This window comes from Bombina bombina, chromosome 4 (genome assembly GCF_027579735.1).
Source record: "Bombina bombina isolate aBomBom1 chromosome 4, aBomBom1.pri, whole genome shotgun sequence".
Lineage (NCBI taxonomy): Eukaryota > Metazoa > Chordata > Amphibia > Anura > Bombinatoridae > Bombina > Bombina bombina.
Window position 1 is genome coordinate 261,189,915 of NC_069502.1, and position 24,766 is coordinate 261,214,680.

Here is a 24,766-nt window from a genome sequence, read left to right on the forward strand (position 1 = left end):
CACTGACAATACCAAGAAGAGTTGCTTGCTGTTTCTTTATCTGCAGATACTTTTCTGGTATTTTGTTTTTAACTTACTATTTGGTTGTGAAGTATTTCAGTTTTGCTGCTTAATCAGTTTGAAAGCAAAAGACAAACCTGCATGTAATGAGCTGTCTGTAGCTAAATGTGCTAGTTAGCGTTGTTACTTTCTAATACTACACATGGTGCCTGGGGTTTGTAGTCTGATGTAACCGGCTGACTATTAGCAGGCTTGCTTGTGCATCTGTATTACCTGCTGAATTATATAGACACATCTTTACCTGCTTTACAGTCTGCCCAGTACAGCATGGACCACTTTTCAGGAATGCACAACTGGTACGCTTGTTCACACGCTCGACCCACTTACTGTAATGTTTGCCGGGATGCCCTATCTGGAGTGACCTCGCATGGCCTTTCTTGTGAAGGTAAGATGGGGTTCCCCCTCCCACAGATAAATATGACTCTGTTCATTCTTTGTTAGATAAAGTGAGATTATTATCACTAAACCAAGTTTGCTTTTTCCTTAAAGGGACAGTCTACACCAGAATCTGTATTGTTTAAAAAGATAAGTAATCCCTTTATTGCCCATTCCCCAGTTTTGTATAACCAACACTGTTAGATTAATATACTTTTTACCTCTGTACTTACCTTGTATCTAAGCCTCTGCACACTGTCCCCTAATCTAAGTTCTTTTGACAGACTTGCATTTTAGCCATCCAATGTCCTCTCACAAGTAACTCCACGGGCGTGAGCACAATGTTATCTATATGGCACACGTGAACTAACCCCCTCTAGCTGTGAAAACCTGTCAAATGCATTGAAATAAGAGGCGGTCTTCAAGGGCTTAGAAATTATCATATGAGCCTACCTATTTTTAGATTTCAACTAATAATTCTATATTTACATTTCCTGTTGGGCACAGTACGTACAGTATGCTTTTTAGTGCAGTCTAGTTAGCCTGACTGTATAATATCATACGAGTTACCTTTGGTGTCCATTTGAGCACAGAGACTAGAAAACTACAAATAGACGAGGCTATACACATCAGAGATTATTTCCCTAAAAAAAAAAAAGTATTGTAAAACATATGGCCTTTTTTAATGCTTCACCAGTGCTGGTTGATGTCCTTTTCAGTATGATAAGGTATTCTTCATTACCATGCTGACTAATGAGAAGGGAGAACTGACCGGTAAGCACAATAAATAGTGTGTTGGATTTGCTGTAGAACCATAAACCAGTTTTAATATTATATATAATCATTGTTCTCCATAAATAAAATGTTGCTCGCTGGGTGGGGCAGTGTAAAACGTTTTATAACATTATCTGCTGTTTATAAATGTTACTTAAGCTATCCAAAGCATTAATTCATGGCATAATTTAGCACAAATTGATTTCATGATAATTTGTGCAACAAACGTGCTATTCCTATTAAATAGGTCCAGGGCACTGTGAAAAAATATGCATTTATAATGTGTTCTAAATAAGTCCCTAATAATAAAATTATTTGATTGCATTAAAATTGTATTTATTTATATATATATATATATATATAAATATATATATATATATATATATATATATATATATATATATTAGAAAATGAATTAATCTGCAGGTAGTAAGTCAATACCTGCAGTACATTTTATACCTATGGTGCAAAGCTCTCTTAAAACCGTAAAGGGACACAGAACACTTTGAGACTGTAATGTAATTAAAAATGTTTACTAATGAATAAAGAAAAATGCATCATGCATCCATTGTTTATATTGCCCACCCTTTTTTAATGTATATTTTTATTAAATATATTGCCCACCTTATTATGTTTAAATGGACATGAAACCCATTTTTTTCTATCATGATGCAGATAGAGCATACAATTTTAAGCACATTTGCTTCTTTCTCTTGCCATCCTTTATTGAAGGAGCAGCAATGCACTTCTGGGAGCTAGCTGAACACATCAGCAAGCCAATGAAAAGATGCATATATATGCATCTACCAATCAGCAGCTAGCCCCCAGCTCCTGAGTCTAACTAGGTATGATTTATAACAAAGGATACCAAGAGAACTAAGCAAATTGGGTAATAGAAATAAATTGTAAATTTATTTAAAATGGTAAGCTTTATCTGAATCACAAAGGCAAAATGTGGGTTTCATATTCCTTTAAAGGGACAGTATACTTTAAAATGTTTATTGTTTAAAAAGATAGATAATACCATTCACCAGTTTTGTACATCCAACATGTTATATTAAAGGGACATTCCAGTCAAAATTTAAATGCACATCCAACATGTTATATTAAAGGGACATTCCAGTCAAAATTTAAATGCACATAGATTAATTACATCTTTGAATAGAAACATATTTGCAATATACATGTATTAGCAAAAATGCTTCTAGTAAAAGTTATCACTGTTTTAGTGTTACCATTTTTGACTGCGCGTGCAAGTGAAACATAGCTAGATATTGTCACTGCCCCCACATTTTAAATAATGCAGCTGCTCAGATCATCACTGGGGCTTGTTTCATGACAGCAATTAACAAATTGAGTCATTACCAGATGGTACAAGCACCTTAGGCTCTCTGAGCAATTGCTGTGTTTAAAATGCTGGTGCACTGGTCATACTTAAAGGACCATGATACCCAAATGTTGAAACACTTGAAAGTGATGCAGCATAGCTGTAAAAAGCTGACTAGAAAATATCACCTGAACATCTCTATGTAAAAAAGAAAGATATTTTACCTCAAAAGTTCCTCTGTAGCCACATCCCATTGTAAAGGACTTCTAAGCAGCAAATCAGTATGTCTGTCTCGGGACAGCCGAAGGATTGAGCCTCGTGCACTCTCATGTTATTTCCCTATTCAGTCTAAGGAAGTTTACTATGAAATCTCATGAGAGTTAAATCAAATCTCATGAGATCACAGTAAAAGATTTCATGACCTCAGCACTGCTGATGCTGATTGGCTGCTGTTCATTTCTTCATTTCTTTTTTTCTTTTTTTTACCTGCAGCTGGGCTGCAGCTGAGTATAACTTTTTACACAGAACTTACTCTGCTGAGCTGAGGAAATTGTGAGGTAAAATATCTTCCTTTTTTACATAGAGATGCTCAGGTGATATTTTCCTGTCAGCTTTTTACAGTTATACTGCATCCGTTTCAAGTGATTTAGCATATGAGTATTATGTCCCTTTAAACACACTTTTGAAACAGCTATAGCTTTTAGTAGAAACATTTTTGCTAATCCATGTATATTACAAAATTGCTTCTGTTCAATACCGAAATGCACCCATGTGGTTTCCAATTTTGGCTGGAATATCTCTTGCCTCTGTAGACAGCCCCCTTATCTCAGGGCTATTTACAGACTTGCATTTTAGCCAATTAGTGCTGGTTCCTGCATAACTCCATGGGAATGAACGCATGTGATAAGAGGCTGTCTGCAGTGGCTTAGAAACAAGCAGAAATGTAAAAGTTTAAAGTTGTTATAAAGTGTATTAATATAACAATTAATGTTGGTTGTGCAAAGCTGAGGAATTGGTAGTAAATGTGTTATCTATCTTTTTATATAATAACAATTTTGGTGTAGCCTGTCCCTTTAACTTTTAAAAATTGTGGGTTTTTAATGCTGGGAATTAGAAGTGTCCAAGCCTGTTGTATATCTGTGGCTAGATAGCCATAGTAGAAACAAATGCTAGGCTGTTACAATAACTCTGCTCTGTTGGCTGCATTATGTTGCTATGAGAAACTCTTCTTTTGAAAGATATTTGAGAAGGTGAGCTTGTCACACAGTGACTTGTACAAGGTCAGAATATTCCTGCTTTACAGATTATTAAGTGCAACTCATTTACACAAGAATTATCTACTATAGTTACTGCTTCTAAACAAATGATCCCTTATTTCAGAAATGTGTCACATAAATTGATCATACATTTTAGTAAAATCTTATGTTTACAGATTTTGTGTCTATGTATGTATCTGTATCCTATATATATATATATATATATATATATATATATATATATATAATCTGATGTTTTTTTCTCCCAACTTGACATTGCTATGGTCCTGTGGGCTGGAACCACCTTTTATGTACATAGTCAGACTATGTGCACAGAACTCAAAGCCGGAAGCACACAAAGTACCAGATTGTATGCATAGTGCAGAGAGTCAGGATATATATACACAGTGCAGATATACAAACTGCTTACACTGAGCCAAGTTATACAATCCCTTCTGTATGCAAAATATGTATCAAGTTGTTGGCTCAGTGCACCAATTTAGACAACTTATGCTGTGTGCAGTGCATAAAAACATGCAATATTTAAAGTGTTAGTTTGTGCACAGAGTGCAAGAACCATGCAGTCAGTCAGTGCACTGACTTATGCAATAGAGAATGAGCTGTCCCTTGTTTGCAGCAATGCATGCACATGTCTGATTTAGCAACATTTAAATGTATGCATTTTTTTCATGCAGTTTGCAAGTTTAAATCTCACAAACGATGTGCAGTGCGGGCCACCAATAACTGCAAATGGACAACTTTGGCATCTATTGGGAAGGACATTATAGAGGATGAGGATGGGGTGAGTAATAGATGCTTTCTTTTTCTTTTCTTTTTTTTCCAGAACACTTATCTTATAGTTTATAATTTCCCTGCAGGTTTCAATGCCTCACCAGTGGCTGGAGGGTAATCTTCCTGTAAGTGCTAAATGCACTGTGTGCGAGAAGACGTGTGGCAGTGTGCTTCGCCTGCAAGACTGGCAATGTCTATGGTGCAAAGCTACGGTAAGATTGAATAATCAAACTGCATATCCTTATAGTCAACACCTAATTTTTTGTGTGTGTCTTTGTTGCATCTAAAAGAGGGCACTAAGTTTTTATGGTGGTAAGGTTCGCCACTGTCCAACGGTAATGCAGTTGGAAACTGCAATGAGTCAGTCAGGCCTTAAAGCAGTGTTTCCCAACTCCAGTCCTCAGGGCGAACTGATTTTCTTTCATGTAAGTGGCAAGAGTCCATGAGCTAGTGACGTATGGGGATATACATTCCTACCAGGAGGGAGCAAAGTTTCCCAAACCTCAAATGCCTATAAATACATCTCCCACCTCACTCATACCTTAGTTTTACAAACTTTGCCTCCCTGTGGAGGTGGTGAAGCAAGTTGTGCTTGATTTTCTTCTGTGATAGGCGCTTCTAAGCATTTTGAAGCCCAAATTCCTCTCAAAGTACAGTGTTTGTCAGAGGGATGTGAATGGAGTATTGCCTGATGATACCATGTTTTCACCTATGGGAAATCTATTCTAAGGCTCTCTGTAAATCGGTCGCAGGGATTCATCTGCTGCCTCCCTTTACAGATCGACATTATACTCTACCATTACCTCTGCTGATATGTTTCAGTACTGGTATCATTTTTTTCAAGACACTCTCAGCTATGTTTGGCACTTTATATTATAAAGTTTTGAATGTATATTGTATATATTTGCCATGAGTCAGGTCTGTGTATTTCCCTTTGCAGTTTAACAGTTTCAGCATGGAAATTATTTTTATGGGAGATTGTAGGTATTTTTTTCATACCTAGGGTTCCAGTTAGTTGTAACTTGGAGTCTGTTTTTCAAAATTTCCGTGGGCTAACTAGGCTTGCGATGAAGAAAAATGCTACTTTTTATTGCGTAATTTTTGGCACTAAATTTTTTGCCGTGAAGTTGCGCCTGTTATTTCACGAGTCGCGTCATTTCATTTTATTAGCTTGGCGCCAAAAGTATTTTCCTCTGCATTTGCGTAATCTTTGTTTGCGTCATTCTTGGTGCCAACATTTGTTATATTAAGTCTCTCTCTTTTTTGATGTTTGCTTTTGATTTTACTTTTGTATAAGAATTTTATCGTAAGCATTTTTTTTCATATTCCTGAAACTGTTATTTTGAGGAAATTGGATATTTTGTTTTAATGTTATTTTTCTTTTACATTTTGCAAGATGTCTCAAACAGATCCTGCCTCTGATGTTACTTTAGGAACTAATTTGCCTGAACACAATTTTACCAAAGCTTATTGTGTTATTGTAAATAAGCTGATTTTATTTCTTCAGCTCAATTATGTGGCACTTGTTTATTACATGTTGATAATGTTTCTATGAGTACAAATACATCTACTGTTATTTTTTTTCTCAGTTTTTCCTATTCCAGATGCTATCAGTAATATGATTGTTTAAGAATGGTCTTAACCTGGTATCTTTTACTGCGAGTGTAATGTAGCGAAACGCGCAAGAAGACGCGTTGGTGTGCAGCTCCTGACCTGTGGGATCCCCTCACTCGATTATGCATTGCTGACCAGGTATAAGGTAGAGTGAGCCGTTCTGCTGATTAAATCTTAACCAAGGAGAGGTAACACACTTGCCAAGTGAGACCGGATCAAACGGCATTGTGACTCACGGAGAACTGTTTGCTAAACCCTCCCCTGCTAACGCTTATCTGGATACCTATACCTGGTGCTTGCATTCTACTTGTCATCTTTGAATCTTTGAACGTTTGTCATGCTGGCTATCTGTGCATTTTTATAAGCTGCTTGCTTTGCCCATTAAGCTTAACACTGTCATGGAAGATTGTTATTGAACAGTTTGATCACAGCTTATTGCTTGCGTGCTTGCTTTTTGGCTTGAAAAATCTGTGCTTTACTGAACTGAACACATTCCTCTAATTAACTGTAAAAGCATTTCCACTATATCACTAGCCGGCTAGCAATGTTCTTTTTGTGTGATGGGCCATGTGTCTTGTGTGTTTGTCCTGTCTGTCCATATGCATATATATATATTTATTTATGTAGTTGTATACATACATGTAGAGTTTTAGATTTTTATGATCACATTAAACTTAATATTTTTTGCATATTACCCGAGTTGTCTCTATATATATCACTATAGATAGTAAGTGTGCTTTACCTCTGGTCTTTTGGATATACCTTATTTTGAGTCATCCACTTTCCTGTTGCAATTATTGTACCCAGAATGCACCTCTTATATACAATACTAACAAGATTGTTTGAATAATTATATCTATTTGATTAGAGTTGAGCTAGCCTCTTGGCTTTTTTTTTGTTATCTTTTACTTATGGCTAGTTTAGAGTTTTGAGAATGTACTATTATTTCAATGGAAGATAGTACTTCTTTTCAGGATCCTTTAAGGAAACCTGTATCTTTCCTTAAAAGAGCCTATGTTCTTACTTGTTTTATTCTTAGACTGGCTATTTCTATGGCTGAGGCTGCTGCTGCTTCAACTTTCTAGTTGGACAGTTTAGCTCAGCAGTTATTAGATCCTGAAGTATATAACATTGTTCTTTTATTTCAACATACAATCTTTTTATTTATGTTGCTATATTTGATGTTATTTAAATTTAATGTCAAATCTATATTTTTAGCTATTCTGACTTTTATAGCTTTATCGCTTAAATCTTGAAATATTGACATTGTGTCCTAATCTGAATGATTATTTCTAACTTTTCAGGGAAATAATTTGTTTGGTTCCTCTATAACTAGGGGTAAGGGAGTTTTTTTGGCCCCAGTCAAGAAATTTAAGGGTAAATTTAAAGCTCTCAATTGTTTTTGTTCCTTTTGTCTGTATAGAGAACTGAAAACCTCTCATTCCCCTAATGCCTCTGGCTCTATTTAGAAACCATCTTCAAATTGAAATATGTCCAAGCCTTATAAAGATTAAAATCCTGCTCCTAAATCTGCATGAAGGTACGGCCCTCAATCCAGTTCTTCTGGTGAGGGGCAGATTAAGTTATTTCAAGACATTTGAACAGTTTCAGTCCAAAATTAATAGAATATTGTTTCTCAAGGGTTTTTAATAGGTTTTTTTAGAATAAGACTTTCCATGGGAAGATTCTTTTTTACTCATGATTCAACAAACCATGTGAAGACTCAGGCTTTTCTGAAGTGTGTTTCAGACCTAGAGTTTTCAGGGGTGTTTGTACCAGTTCCTTAGCAGGAACAGGGATTGAGTTTCGATTCAAATCTATTCATAGTCCCAGAGAAAGATTATTTTTTCAGACCAATCCTGGTTCTGAAAATGTTAATTGTTTTATAAGAGTCCCCAACTTTTTAGATGGTGATTATAAGGACTATTCTGCTTTTTGTTCAGTAAGGTCATTTTATGTCCACAATAGACTTACAGGACACTTATCTACACATTGTTATTCATCCAGACCACTATAGTTTTCTGAGATTCTCTTTTTTAGACAAACATTACCAATTTGTCGCTCTTCCTTTTAGTCTAGTAACTTCACCAAGAATTTTCTCAACGGTTCTCTGTGCTCTTCTTTCTATAATCAGAGAGCAAGGTATTGTGGTATTTGGATGATATCTTGTTACTAGCTCAATCTTTTCATTTAGCAGAATCTCATACGGAACAACTAAATGTTGTTTCTTCTAGACATGGTTGGAGGATCAATTTACCAAAGAGTTTCTTTATTCTTTAGACATAGGTTACATTTTTAGGTTTCCAGATAGTTTCAGTGTCCATGATTTTTTATCTTACAGACAAGAGACGAATGAAGTTGGTCTTAGCTTGTCTAAACCTTCAGTCTCTATCATTCTCTTCAGTGGCTATGTGCATGGAAGTTTTAGGTCTCATGGTTGCAGCATCGGACGCAATCTCCTTTGCTCATTTTCATATGAGACCTCTACAGCTTTGTATGATACACCTGTGGTGCAGGGATTATACTCAGCTATCACAGTTCATATACTTAAATCCCAACACTTAACTCTCTCAGTTTTTGGTGTTTAAACCATCACCTTATTGTTCAAGGGGCCTCCTTTGTTTGTCCTTCCTGGACTGTGATCTCAACAGATGCAAGTCTAATAGGTTAGGGGGGGGTCTGAGGATCTCTGTCAGCTCAAGGGGTTTGGAATACTCAAGAGACCAATAATTACCAATAACTATTTTAGAACTCCATGCTATTTTTAGAGCTCTTCAGGCTTGTTCTCTATTGAAGAGAGAACTTTACATTCATTTTCAGACAATATCACAACAGTGGCATATGTCAATCATCAATGGGGGACTCACAGTCCTTTAGTAATGAAAGAAGTATCTCTGATATTTTCTTGGGCGGAATCCAACTCTTGTCAAGACTCTGCGATTTATATCTCAGGTGTAAACATTTGGGAAGTGGATTATCTCAGCTATCATTCTGTACATCCAGGGAAGTGGTCTCCTTTTCCAGATGTATTTGTTTCAACTTGTATAGATGTGAGGTCTTCTAGAAATAGATCTGTTGGCCTCTCTTCTGAACTAGAGACTTCAGATACCTTTCCAGGTCCAGTGATCCTCAGGCAGAAATGATGGATGCTCTAGCAGTTCCTTGGTTTTACCAATCTGCTTACATTTTTCCGCTTCTGGTTCTTCTTCCAAGGGTGATCTCTAAGATCATATTGGAACAATTTTATGTGTTTCTGATAGCACCAGCATGGCCTCTCTGGTTTTGGTATGCGGACCTTGTCTGAATGTTCAGTTGTCAGCCTTGGTCATTTTTTATAAGACCAGACCTTCTGTCTCTAGGCCCATTTTTCCATCAGGATTTCAAATCTTTTAATTTGAAGGCATAGAAATTAAATGCTTAGTTCTTAAGTCATAGAGGTTTCTCTGATTCAGTAATTATTTCTATGATACAGGCTCGTAAGTCTGTTTCAAAGAAGATTTATCATAGGGTTTGGTATACCTATATTTCATGGTGTTCCACTCATGATTATTCTTGGCATTCTTTTGAATTCCTAGGATTTTACAGTTTCTTTAGGATAGTTTGGATAAAGGTTTTGTCTGCAAATACTTTGAAGGACAAATCTATGCTCTTTCTGTCTTATTTCATAAAAAGAATGCTAAGATTTCTGATATTCACTGTTTTGTTCAGATTTCGATTTGTATCAAGCCTGTTATTAAATCAATTTCTCCTTCTTGGAGTCTCAATTATTTGGATTTTAAGATTTTGCAGGCTCTTCTTTTGAGCCTATGCATTCTTTGGATTTGTATCTACTTTCTTAGGAAGTGTTATTTCTTTGGCTATCTCTTCTGCTAGAAGAGTTTTCTGAATTGTCTGCTCTATTTCTTATCTGATTTTCCTTCAAGATAAGCTGTTTTGCGGACTTTGTTTTTATTTTTTTTTTCTTTAAGTTGTGATTTCTAACAACATCTATAGGGAGATTTTTGTTTCTTCCTTGTGTCCTAATCCTAAGAATACTTCTTATAGGTATTTTCATTCTTTGGAAGTGGTAAGAGCTTTGAAATGTTATGTTGAGGCTACTATAGATTTCAGAAAGACTTCTAGTCTATTTGTTATTTTTTCTGGTTCCAGAAAAGGTCAAAAATCCTTTGCCATTTCTTTGACATCTTGGTTGAAGTTTAGATTCACAAGGCTTATTTGAAGGCGGGGCAGTCTCCGCTTCAGCGTATTACAGCTCATTCTACTAGATCAGTCGCCATATCTTGGGTTTTCAAGAATGAAGCTTCAGTTGATTAAATTTGCAAAGCAGTAACTTGGTCTTCTTTGCACTTATTTACTTTATTTTACCATTTTTATGTGTTTTCAGGAAGCTGTCTCAGTTTGATTCTAGTGCCTATGATTTAAATTTTTTGGAATTTTTTTTAAGAAAACAATTATTTTTGGGGATTTTATTTTTAAGCGGAAATAGCTGTTTTTATTGTATCCCTCCCTCTCTAGTGACTCGTGGACTTCCACATCTTGGGTATTATATCCCATACGTCACTAGCTCATGGACTCTTGCCACTTACATGAAAGAAAACATAAAAACTTACCTGAAAAATTCATTTATTTCATATTGGCAAGAGTCCATGAGACCCACCCTATTTTTTGTGCTTATGATTTTTTAGTATAAAGCACATTATTTTTCCAGTTCCTCTTTTTAATGCTTTTTACTCCTTGTTTTTTTACACCTCACTTCTTGGCTATACGTTAAACTAAGGTATGAGTGAGGTGGGAGGTGTATTTATAGGCATTTGAGGTTTGGGAAACTTTGCCCCCTCCTGGTAGGAATGTATATCCCCATACGTCACTAGCTCATGGACTCTTGCCACTATGAAAGAAATTAATTTATCAGGTAAGTTTTTACATAAATTATGTTATTTCACCTGTGCTCTAGTTAGGATACAATGATTATGTGGCTGTTAAGGGTCCTGAGGACTGGGTTTGGGAAACACTGCCTTAAATGGACACTACGCAGCTTGTAAATTCAAGTGTGTTAATACATTTTTTATTTTTTGTTTGCCTCACCACAGGGTTGTAAAATCATAGCTTGATCAATTGCGCCGCTCACCTTAATCATCACCTGTGCTGGCTAAAACTTCTGGCTACTTTATCCAGCTCAGAAACATGCTACATTAAGATGAATGGTGCAGTTGATAGGTTTGTGATTTGACAACATTTCTGTGCTGCAGCTTAAAAAAAATAAAAGTAAGCTCCAGACAGGTGGTCTATGAAGATTAAACGTAAATTTAGATATTCACGTTTGAATAACTGTATCATTTAAGTCCACATCTTATAATGTCAGCATGCAAGGTAGTATATTATATCGGTCTTTGTAAAATAGGAACATGCTTGTTTTCCCACCTAAAGAAACTGGAAGATATTCTGATACATGACCACATTGGTCAAAGAGGTGTGCATGTGGGCAGAGGGGTGCGATTTAAAAAATATATTTTTATTCAATTAATTTTATTATTATTATTTCCGTTAAAATAATGACCATTAAGTTTAAAAGTATGTTAAAGGGACATTAAACATGTTGAGATTGTGAAATAAAATGTTATGTGTAGTAAAAAATAAAATACAGTATAGTTTCATTATTTATTTTGACCCCTTTTCCATTATTCAATTCTGAAATTGTGTTTTGCAATTCCTGTGCGAACTCCAGATTTTATAAACCTGCTATATTATTCACAGCCATTGTTTTTTCCACTGTAGTAATTCATTCTAATATTACAGAACCGTGCAAAAGTTTTTTAGGCAGGTGGGAAAAAATGCTGTAAAGTAAGAATGCTTTAAAAAATAAAAATGTTAATAAGTTTATTTTTTACCAATTAACAAAATGCAAAGTGAGTGAACAATATTTGGTGTGACCACCCTTTGCATTCAAAACATCAAGTTTTCTAGGTACACTTGCACACAGTTTTTTAAGGAACTCGGCGGGTAGGTTGTTCCAAACATCTTGGCAGACTAACCACAGTTGTTATTTAGATTTAGGAAGCCTCAGTTCTGTCTCTTTATGTAATCCCAGACAAACTCAATTATACTGAGATCAGGGCTCTGTGGGGGCTATACCATCACTTACAGGTCTCCTTTTTCTTCTTTACGCTGAAGATAGTTCTTAATGACTTTGGCTGTATGTTTGGGGTGGTTGTCATGCTGCAGAATACATTTGGGTCCAGTCAGATGCATACCTCTTGGTATTACATAATGGATAAGTATCTGCCTGTATGCCACAACATTAAATCTGACCAAATCCATTTGCAGAAACTTGTAAGGAACCTCCTCCTTGCTTTACTGTTTCCTGCAGATGCTGATTCTTATACTGTTCACCAGCCATTTGGCAAACAAACTGCTTTCTGCTACAGCCAAAAATGTAAAATGTTGGCTCATCAATCCAGAGCACTTGCTGCCATGTTCCTGTTCCTGTGTTTTTGTGCATAGTTCAGTCAATTGGCCTTGTTTCCGCGTCGGAAGTATGGCTTTTTGGCCACAAGTCTTCCTTGAAGACCACTTCTGACCAGACTTCTCTGACAGTAGATGTACCAGGGCCCCACTGGTTTCTGCCAATTCTGAGCTGATGACCCTTCTGGACATCTTCCGATTGTGAACGACAGTAAGCATGATGTATCTTTCATTTGCTGCTCTAGGTCTCCTTGGTCAAGCACTGCATTTACGGTCCTCAGCTTTTGCCCGTTTCTTTGAGCTTCTTCAGAAGAGCTTGGACAGCACATCTGCAAACCCCTGCCTTGAAATGTCTGCTTGGGAGAGACCTTGCTAATGCAGCATAAATACCATGTGTCTTATTGCTTTGCTCAGTGTTGCCATGTTGTTTGACCACATTAAACTGACTTCAGCAACCTCACCTTGTTAGCAGAGTTTGACTTTTCCTCACCCAGTTTTATTCCTACACATCTGTTTCTGTCAATGATTGTGTTTCAACCTACATATTAAAGGGACAGTACACTGTAAAATTGTTTTTATATTAATGTATTTTCATTGACTTTTTATACCAGCTGCAGAGTATAAAATGTATAAGAAATTGCATTTTCAGATTTATTTCTGTATATGAAGTAGCTGGTTTTGTGCTTTTAAACCACAGGCTATTACAATGGGTTGAGCTTCAGGTAATATCAGATCTCATCATGTTATTACTTTGTGTACACACACTTGCTTCGTTATCTCATATTTGTCTGGAAAACTAAAGCTCAATACATAGGGGGATATTTATCAAAGCGTCAACTATTTTGCATTCGCGCACCAAGTACGGAGCGATGAGCATCGGACTGTTGTTAACTAACAGTCATTGATGACGCTGCTATTCGTGTTTTCCTAACTTTACTTACACCATTTCACTAAACGCTGCCACTATACTAAAATGTTTAACCCCTATCCTGCCACCACCGCAACCTAAATAAAGATATTAACCCCTATCCCACCGATACCCGACACCGCTGCAACCTAAATAAAGTTATTAACCCCTATCCTGCTGCTTCCCAACACCGCCGCAACCGAAATGAAGTTATTAACCCCTATCCCGCCACTACCCGACACCGCCGCCACTAAATAAACATATTAACCCCTAAACCTCTGGCCTCCCACATCACCACCACTAACTAAAACTATTAACCCCTAAACCGTCAGCCCCCCACATCACCAAAAACTAAATTAAGTTATTAACCCCTAAACCTAACAACCCCTTAACTTTAAATTTAAATTACAACATCCCTATCTTAATATAAATTAAAACTTACCTATAGAATTAAAATAAACTAATTTTAAACTATTAATTAACCTACCCTAACTATTATACTACAATTAAATTAAACAACCAATTAAATAAACTAAATTACATATTAAAAACACCTAACCCTACTAAAATTATTTAAATATACAATAAAACCTTATTAAAAGTACTTAATTACAAAAAAAACTGTTACAAAAAAACAAACTCTAAATTACGAAAAATAACAAACCGAATGATCAAAAATAAAATAAATTACACCTAATCTAATAGCCCTTTCAAAATAAAAAACCCCCCTAAAATAAAAAAACCCCTAGCCAACAAAAAAATACAGATGGCCCTTAATGGGCCTTTTGTGGGGCATGTCCCCAAAGATATCAGCTCTTTTACCTGTAAAACAAAATACAAACAACCTCCCAACAGTAAAACCCACCACCCAACCAACCCCCCCAAATAAAAACCCTAACTCTAACAAAAACCTAAGCTACCCATTGCCCTGAATGTATGGGTATTGCCCTTAAAAGGTCATTTAGCTCTTAACCCTTAAAAAAACTAACACTAACCCCCGACGATCCACTTACAGTTCTTGAAGTCCCGCTTGAAGGATCCATCCAGCCGGCGAAGTCATAATCCATGTGGCAAGAAGTCTTCATCCAGGCGGCCTCTTCTATCTTCATCCAGCCGGTGCGGAGCGGGTCCATCCTGAAGCCATCCGACGTGGTGCTCCTCTTCTTACGGTCGCCGCCATAAACTGAATCTTTAATTCAAGGGACGCGATTCAAGATGGCGTCCTTTGCATTCCTATTGGCTGATTTGAGTGTTAAATTCAAATCAGCCAATAGGAGGCGAGCTTCTGAAATCCTATTGACTGTTCAAATCAGCCAATAGGATGAGAGCTATTGAAATTCTGTTGTCTCATTTGAACATGGATGATGACTTCGCCTGCTGAATGGATCCTTCAAGCGGGACTGTAAGTGGATCGTCTGGGGTTAATGTTAGTGTTTTTTTTTTAGGTTTTTTTGGGTGGGTTTTATTTTTAGTTTAGGGTCTGTGCAATGTAAAAGAGCTAAATGCCCTTTTAAGGGCAATGCCCATACCAATGCCATTATTAATTTAGTACTTTTAATAAGGTTTAATTGTATATTTCAATAATTTTAGTAGGGTTAGGTTTTTTTAATATGTCATTTAGTTTATTTAATTGGTAGTTTAATTTAATTTTAGTATAATAGTTAGGGTAGGTTCATTAACAATTTAAAATTAGTTTATTTTAATTCTACAGGTAAGTTTTAATTTATATTAAGATAGGGATGTTGTAATTTAAAGTTAATGTCAGGGTTTTTTCCTTGATCTGTTTGCCATGTGCTGCTGGCAGCCATTTTACTCACCTCTCTTGTTGACCCTGGTGCATACCGTGTGATGCTGCTCATTTCCTGCACTTCCTTTTATGGCCAGACTGGTGTCATCCGTGTGAGACAGGATGCAGTCTCAGAATTGTGATGTCATCACTTATTATTTAAAGGGCCTCTGTTCAGTATGCTTTGCCCTTGCGTTTTCTCAGACCTGTTTGTGAGAGCTCCTGTGTATTACCTGGCTGTCTGACGTCCCTCCTGGTTCCTGATCCCTGGCTTGTTCCTGACTCTGCTGTTCTCCTTATTCCTGATTCCGGCTCGTCTGACTATTCCCTTTGGCTCCTGACTCGGCTCGTCTGACTACCAGTTCTGGTTTTGATTCCTGGCTTGTTATTTGACTTGTGGACTTTTTATTATTTTTTGCTATTAAGAAAGGTGTGATTATTTTTGCACTTCTTGTCTCAGTCTGATTCCTGGCACCCTGACAGTTAAGGGGTTGTTAGGTTTAGGGGTTAATAGGTTAATTTAGTTTTTGGCGATGTGGGGGGCTGGCGGTTTAGGGGTTAATAGGTTTAGTTAGTGGTGGTGATGTGGGAGGCCAGAGGTTTAGGGGTTAATACGTTTATTTAGTGGCAGCGGTGTCGGGGAGCGGCGGAATAGGGGTTAATACATTTTATTTAGGTTGCGGCTGTGTCGGGGGCAGCAGATTAGGGGTGTTTAGACTCAGGTTTTATGTTAGGGTGTTAGGTGTAAACTTAACTTGTTTTCTACCATAGAAATCAATGGGGTATATTTCATTCTCTTGCAGCATCGAACATAAGCTTTCGGTGCTTTCAGACTCCCATTGATTTCTATGGCATCTGCGATCTCAATGGTGGCGGATTGAAAACCAGGTACGATGCGTCTGAATAGCCGCAAGTGTACCTGTTAACTATTTTATAAATTGGAAAAAGTGTCAAATATAGGCAAATGTGTATTCAAAACATCTGTAATGATGTAAGCATCGATCTGCGTCGGATTATGATCGCGGGATCGTATGTTATGTCACAAATTTGAGGCTTTGATAACTAGGTCGGATCAGTCTCGCAACAATTACGATGTGGAATTCCGGCGAATTTTCGGTTGACACTTTGATAAATATCCCCCATAGGGAGAACAATGGAAAATTATCATTTTATTACTTAACTATCCTGCACCCCACTGTGAGTTTCATTTCTTCTCCTGGCTGTGTTTACTGTTCAATAGCTGAGACTCCAGTATCAAAACTTTCAGTATAGGTTGGGAAATCACAAGCTAAATCAGCTATTTCAAAGGCCAAAATAGGGGTAAAGGATCTATTTGTAAACAATTAAATACACTCCAGCAGGTAAAATGAATCATTGGGAACAATTTAAATAGGAGACCATTTTTGGGTGAACTGTCCCTTTAAATTAATGATCATTAGCACCTGTTTGCTATAATTTCTTATTCATGCACCTGACTATATGCCTACAAAATCCCTGACTTTGCACAGTGTACCTAGAAGAATTGATCCTGTTTTAAAAGCAAAGGGTGGTCACACCAAATATTGATTTTATTTAGATTTTTCTTCTGTTCACACACTTTTCATTTTGTTTTTCACACCTGCCTTAAACTTTTGCAGAATTCTGTACATTTATAATGTCCTCAGCAGATAAGATAATAGTTTTACTTAAAGAGACAATCTACTCCAAAATTGTTATTTTTTAAAAAGTTAGATAACGCCTTTACTACCCATTCCCTATCTTTGCACAGCCAACATTGTTAGATTAATATACTTTATAACCATTAAACCTCTAAATTTCCGCCTGTTTCTAAGCCACTATAGGCCACCTCTCATCTTAGTGCATTTTATTAACTTTTCACAGCTAGACGGTGCTAGTTATAGATGACATTGTTCTAACTCCTGTTAAGTTATTCATAATTTAGCACTAATTAGTTTAAATGCAAGTCTAAATAGCACTGAGATAAAGAGGCAGTCAAAAAAAAATCTACGTTACAACTAGGGTTTCCTTCCAGCTGGTATTTTACTGACATGGCCACTATTTTTAAGGTTCAGATCAAAGTTAAAAAAATAACTAAATAGAACTAAAGATGCTATAATAGTGACACTTCAGCTAAGAGTCTTACGCCTAGATTTAGAGTTTTGTCGGTAAAAAGCTGCGGCTCTAACGCTCCTTTTTTTTCCAGCGCACCCTTAAGCCAACGCTGGTATTATGAGTTTTCTGAATGGCTGCGTTAGCCTCAGAAAAGTGAGCGTTGAGCCAAATTTAGCTCCACTTCAACCCTCAATACCAGTGCTGCTTACGGTAGCGGTAAGCTGGAAAAATGTGCTCGTGCACGATTTTCCATAGGAAACAACGGGGCTTAGCTGGCTGAAAAAAAACAAAAAAGCAGCGTTCAGCTCCTAACGCAGCCCCATTGTTTCCTATGGGGAAACACTTTCTAAGTCTACACCTAACACCCTAACATGAACCCCGAGTCTAAACACCCCTAACCTTACACTTATTAACCCCTAATCTGCCGCCCCCGCTATCGCTGACACCTGCATTTTATTATTAACCCCTAATCTGCAGCTCCGGACGCCGCCTCCACCTACATTATCCCATTGAACCCCTAATCTGCTGTCCCTAACATTGCCGACACCTACATTATATTTATTAACCCCTAATCTCCCCCCCCCCAATGTCGCCGCCACCTACCTATACTTATTTACCCCTAATCTGCCGACCGGACATCGCCGCCACTATAATAAATATATTAACCCCTAAACCGCCGCACTCCCTCCTTGCAAACACTATAATAAATTTTATTAACCCCTAATCTGCCCTCCCTAACATCACTGCCACCTACCTACAATTATTAGGTAATTGTAGGTAGTCGCCGCTACTATAATAAAGTTATTAACCCCTAAACCTAAGTCTAACCCTAACACCCCCCCTAAGTTAAATATAATTTAAATAAATCTAAATAAATTTACTATAATTAAATAAATTATTCCTATTTAAAACTAAATACTTACCTATAAAATAAACCCTAATATAGCTACAATATAACTAATAGATACATTGTAGCTATTTTAGGATTTATATTTATTTTACAGACAACTTTGTATTTATTTTAACTAGGTACAATAGCTATTAAATAGTTAATAACTATTTAATAGCTACCTAGTTAAAATAAGTACAAAATTACCTGTAAAATAAATCCTAACCTAAGTTACAATTACACCTAACACTACACTATCAATAAATTAATTAAATAAATTACCTACAATTATCTAAACTAAAATACAATTAAATAAACTAAACTATAGTACAAAAAAAACAAACACTAAATTACAAAAAAAAAAATATTACAAGAATTTTAATCTAATTACACCTAATCTAAGCCCCCTAATAAAATAAAAAAGCCCCCCCAAAATAATAAAATTCCCTACCCTATACTAAATTACAAAAGTAATCAGCTCTTTTACCAGCCCTTAAAAGGGCTTTTTGCAGGGCATTGCCCCAAAGTAATCAGCTCTTTTACCTGTAAAAAAAAAAAAGACCCCCCCAACATTACAACCCACCACCCACACACCCCTACTCAAAAACCCACCCGATCCCCCCTTAAATAAACCTAACACTACCCCATTGAAGATCACCCTACCTTGAGCCATCTTCGCCCAACCGGGCCGAACTCTTCATCCGATGCGGGCACAAGTGGTCCTCCAGCCGGGCAGAAGTCTTCATCCGATCGGGGCAGAAGAGGTCCTCCATCCAGCAGAAGTCTTCATCCAAGCAGAATCTTCTATCTTCATCCTTCCGGCGATGAGCGGTTCTATCTTGAAGACCTCCGGCGCGGAACATCCAGCTCTACCGACGACTACCCGACGAATGACTGGTCTTTTAAATGACGTCATCCAAGATGGCGTCCCTCAAATTCCGATTGGCTGATAGGATTCTATCAGCCAATCGGAATTAAGGTAGGAAAAATCCGATTGGCTGATGTAATCAGCCAATCGGATTGAAGTTCAATCCGATTGGCTGATTGGATCAGCCAATAGAATTGACCTCACATTCTATTGGCTGATCCAATCAGCCAATCAGATTGAACTTCAATCCGATTGGCTGATTAAATCAACCAATCGGAATTTTCCTACCTTAATTCCGATTGGCTGATAGAATCCTATCAGCCAATCAGAATTCGATGGACGTCATCTTGGATGACGTCATTTAAAGGACCAGTTATTCGTCGGGTAGTCGTCGGTAGAGCTGGATGTTCCGCACCGGAGGTCTTCAAGATGGAGCCGCTCATCGCCGGAAGGATGAAGATAGAAGATTCCGCTTGGATGAAGACTTCTGCTGGATGGAGGACCTCTTCTGCCCCGATCGGATGAAGACTTCTGCCCGGCTGGAAGACCACTTGTGCCCGCATCGGATGAAGAGTTCGGCCCGGTTGGGCGAAGATGGCTCAAGGTAGGGTGATCTTCAATGGGGTAGTGTTAGGTTTATTTAAGGGGGGATCGGGTGGGTTTTAGAGTAGGGGTGTGTGGGTGGTGGGTTGTAATGTTGGGGGGGTCTTGTATTTTTTTTTACAGGTTAAAGAGCTGATTACTTTGGGGCAATACCCCGCAAAAAGCCCTGTTAAGGTCTGGTGAAAGAGCTGATTACTTTTGTAATTTAGTATAGGGTAGGGAATTTTATTTTGGGGGGCTTTCTTATTTTATTAGGGGGCTTAGATTAGGTGTAATTAGTTTAAAATTTTTGTAATATTTTTTTATTTTTTGTGATTTAGTGTTTGTTTTTGTACTATAGTTTAGTTTATTTAATTGTATTTTAGTTTAGATAATTGTAGGTAATTTATTTAATTAATTTATTGATAGTGTAGTTAGGTGTAATTGTAACTTAGGTTAGGATTTATTTTACAGGTAATTTTGTACTTATTTTAACTAGGTAGCTATTAAATAGCTATTTAATAGCTATTGTACCTAGTTAAAATAAATACAAAGTTGCCTGTAAAATAAATATAAATCCTTAAATAGCTACAATGTAATTATTAGTTATATTGTAGCTATATTAGGGTTTATTTTATAGGTAAGTATTTAGTTTTAAATAGGATTAATTTATTTAATTATAGTAATTTTAGTTTGTTTTATTTAAATTATATTTAAGTTAGGGGTGGTAGGTTAGGGTTAGACTTAGGTTTAGGGGTTAATAACTTTATTATAGTAGCGGCGACGTTGGGGGCGGGAGATTAGGGGTTAATAATTGTAGGTAGGTGGCGGCGATCTTAGGGAGGGCAGATTAGGGGTTATTAAAATTTATTATAGTGTTTGCGAGGTGGGAGTGCGGCGGATTAGGGGTTAATACATTTATTATAGTGGCGGCGATGTCCGGTCGGCAGATTAGGGGTTAATAAGTGTAGGTAGGTGGCGGCGACGTTGGGGGGCAGATTAGGGGTTAATAAATATAATATAGGTGTCGGCGATGTTAGGGGCAGCAGATTAGGGGTTCATAGCTATAATGTAGGTGGCAGCAGTGTCCGGTCGGCAGATTAGGGGTTAAAAAAAATTATTATAGTGTTTGCGATGTGGGGGGGCCTCGGTTTAGGGGTTCATAGGTAGTTTATGGGTGTTAGTGTACTTTGTAGCACTGTAGTTAAGAGCTTTATGTTCCGGCGTTAGCCCATAAAACTCTTAACTACTGACTTTTTTATGCGGTAGGAGACTTGGAGGTAGAGGCTGTACCGCTCACTTCTTCCAAGACTCGTAATACCCGCGTTAGGCAAATCCCATAGAAAAGATAGGATACGCAATTGACGTAAGGGGATTTGCGGTAGCCAAAAGTCACAGAAGAAAAGTGAGCGGTACACCTGTACCTACCAAACTCTAAATACCAGCGGGCGTTAAAAAGCAGCGTTAAGACCCCTTAACGCTGCTTTTTTAAAGCTAACGCAGAACTCTAAATCTAGGTGTTAGAATCTAATTATAAACCATTGATCAGCCGTATCAGCTTTATTTTCTAGTACTGTAATGCTAATGAGCATGGCCAGTAATTTTTCAAAAATATGGGTACTAAAATATTACATATATTTAAACAACTAATACAATTTAAAAAGAAAAATATATATACTGTATATATATTCATATATATATATATATATATATATATATATATATATATATATATATATCTAACGAAAGAGTTTATATTCTGCGCCTTTCTTCTGCGGTGTAATAAGTTGTGGGGCAAAGACAACCCCTCTATCTAAGGACTTACTTCAAAAAACCTCAATCCGTATGAGGTAAGTAGTCACCAGAGTATAGATGTTATTCCAGGATCAGTACAGGTTGTCGTCCGTAAGCTGATTCACTGATGTAGATGAAACAATGTATCCAATGTGCTGTAAAACAGGGTTGAGTGCAGAGTCCTCGCCACCCAGTAAGATCTCTGAGGAGATATGTGAAAAAGGAGACAGACAAGAGGGCCAAACAATAGTGAAGTACGCCTTTATTAAATAAAACATACACACATAAAAGCCTCAGATGTCAGCCCACTCACACAAGGTGACCTCAATCGATATGAGGTAAGTATAAGCCCAGTTAAAAGACATCAAATGGCGAATCAAATTAATGCACCAGCCCGGTAAATAATATTCACTCAGACAGTACCGTACTGCGTCCCTGACTCGTTTCGAAGTTGCCTTCTTCCTCAGAGGGATAGAAGTATGGAGATACTTACACATACAACTGGAGAGTGATTTAAAACCCGCGGCGTGTGACCACGAACGAGATTGCCGTTCTCTGATTGGTTACACTATCTTGCGGTTCATTGGATTAACCTTCCGTTGCGTGATTGGTCTAAACCGGGTCATGTGACCGTGTCATGAGACCCGATTGTCTGTATTATTCAGACCTTTAAGGTGGACCAATACCGCATCGTAAGGAACATAGCACAATTGGATAGTAATACATATATAGGTAAAAAATGCTTAAATAGATGAAGTGACCACTCTATACCATATAATAAAAAAGGAATAATACCTAAAAAAAATTAAAGATAATATCGATATATACAATGTTAATATACATATCAACGGAAAAATTGAGAATATAAGTATAAATATAGCTAGTATCATACATGATCATAAAAAGAGAATATATTAATAAATAAATAAAACTAAAAGCTATAAAAACATAAATCTTTGTATTAAAAATATATATATATATATATATATATATATCGGACTATATATATATATAAATTAATTTAAAAAAAAATGTATTATTATATATTTGAAAATACGGTAAAAGATTGGAAGCCAATAGTTAATAATGAATACTCAATCTAAAATATAATTATCATTACTACATAGGGAACAAAATATAAAAAGTTAAAAACCAGTATATATCAATTATATACGAGAGAAATCTCAATGTATCCTTCCTGGTAAAATATTTTATAAATAAATAAATTTTACTTCATTTTTTAAAAAAGGTCTTGCTGCACTGAAGTGATTTGTTTATGGCTTGTAGGGATTTGCATAGGGATAAAGAGATTTAATACCTGGTTACAAGTTTTATTGTTGTGTGTAGCTAGACCTGAAATATCATACTACGCGTCCATGCTTCCCCTCCCTAACAGACTCATATTTACATACAAATAGCAAAATCGCTATAAAAAGAAACCAGGAAAAATGATTGTGCTAAGCATTGCATCTCATTGTGTCGTCTTTATAAAATGTGTGTGAGTGAATGAATTGAATTCCATTGTTCTTAAGTCAGAAATGGGAACTTTGAGTGAAAGATTTTGATTATTTAGATTGAACCATGTTCAATGTTATACAATTCTCTTTGTCAGTTATAAATGTATATAAGAATGGATTTGTTCTTGCTACCGTGATGTCTGAGATCTAAATGCACCATGTTGTCAAAAACAGTAGAAAGTGCTTTCTTTGCATATATTTATTTTGGCTCCAGTCATGCTTCTGCTGCATGATGTGCCACAGTGGGAACTTGCTTCTAGGAAGTTGAAAATTGCATTACTAAGGGAATTTGTAGGGACTGACTCCCAAAGGTCCTGATGATCCAAAACTCACTGTAAAAGTTTGGTGATATAAACGTATTTGCTTTTGTGTTGCGATAAACATTCATAATGATTAAAGGTGTTTGTAACTGAGTGAAGATTTTTCTCAAAAAGTCGCCTTTGCCATGTATTGCGAGTGTTTATTTCTTGTATTGTAATTTTCATAGTTTGACATACTCTGCGCTTGTTGCTTTGTGTAACATAAGAAATAATGCAAAAATATGTAGTGTAATAATTAATATAAATATATTTTACCCTATGTATTTTTGCATTACTGAGTTTCTCTTAAGTATTTATCTAATATATATAGATATGCTTAATAATACAAAACTACTTAGCAAAAAACTTTTTTTTTACACTATGTAATATTATATTACTATGCATATAGATATATTTATATAGAAAGAGAAGCAGTCTGCAAAAAAACAACAGCTCAGTGGCTCGGTTACCACCTGAGTAGCTTCTTTTAGCCCAATTGTGTTTTTCACAGAAAAAAACTTTTCCAAAGTATATCAGACTGATCTCACCTAACAAGGTCAGTCCAGCACCAAAATACCAGGCAATTCTCCTCTGAACAAGGGAAACAGCAACCCCAGACCATCGTTTCAGCCTCCTTAGGGCCTCATCAGTGGTGGGGTGCAGCCATATCCCTCTAAGCACATTGGGCAAGGAGTCCAAGTCTGGTTTCCCCCATCTGATGTCATTTCCCTTGTTCAGAGGAGTATTGCCTGGTATTTCGAGGCTGGACTGACCTTACTTGGCGGGATCAGACTGATATATTTCAGGAAAATTTTCCTTTGTGAAAAGCAGAACTGGGCTAAAAGAGGCTGCTTCTAGGTGGTGACTCACCATAGAACAAGCTATTGAGCTGCTGTTCGTTCCTGGTAGAGCGCTTCTCTCTTTGTATGCATTTGAATAATAACCCTGGGGAGGTCTTGGGAGATGGGGGAAACCAGGCGCAGACCCCTTGCCCAGTGTGTGTTTAGAGGAATATGGCTGCATTTCACTGACGATGCCCACAAGATGCCAAAACGATTGTCCTTGTTAGGCGAGATCAGCCTGATATACTTTAGGAAATTTCTCCTCTGTGAAAAGAGTCGGGTCACAGGAGGTTTCTAAACAGAATTTAAACGTTTATTAGTTTTAGTATCAAGATGACTAGTTTCCACAATATCCAAAGTAATCAACACCTCTTTTAACAAGGAACGAATATACTCCATCTTAAAGAGATAAGAAGATTTATCAGTGTCAATTTCTGAGGTAGGATCTTCTGAATCAGATAGATCCTCATCAGAGGAGGATAATTCAGTATGTTGTCGGTCATTTGAAAT

General features: G+C 36.8%; 1 protein-coding gene across 4 annotated transcripts in view; it reads left to right on the forward strand.

The window, feature by feature from the left end:
* Positions 1-24,766, forward strand: part of DGKD (diacylglycerol kinase delta) — a 202,331-nt gene that overhangs the window by 72,390 nt on the left and 105,175 nt on the right. For all 4 annotated transcript variants that reach the window (XM_053709934.1, XM_053709937.1, XM_053709936.1 and 1 more), the window contains exons 5-7: positions 313-445; positions 4,488-4,594; positions 4,671-4,796. In XM_053709934.1, the coding sequence (XP_053565909.1) occupies positions 313-445; positions 4,488-4,594; positions 4,671-4,796 (366 nt within the window). The remainder of the gene's footprint in view (positions 1-312; positions 446-4,487; positions 4,595-4,670; positions 4,797-24,766) is intronic.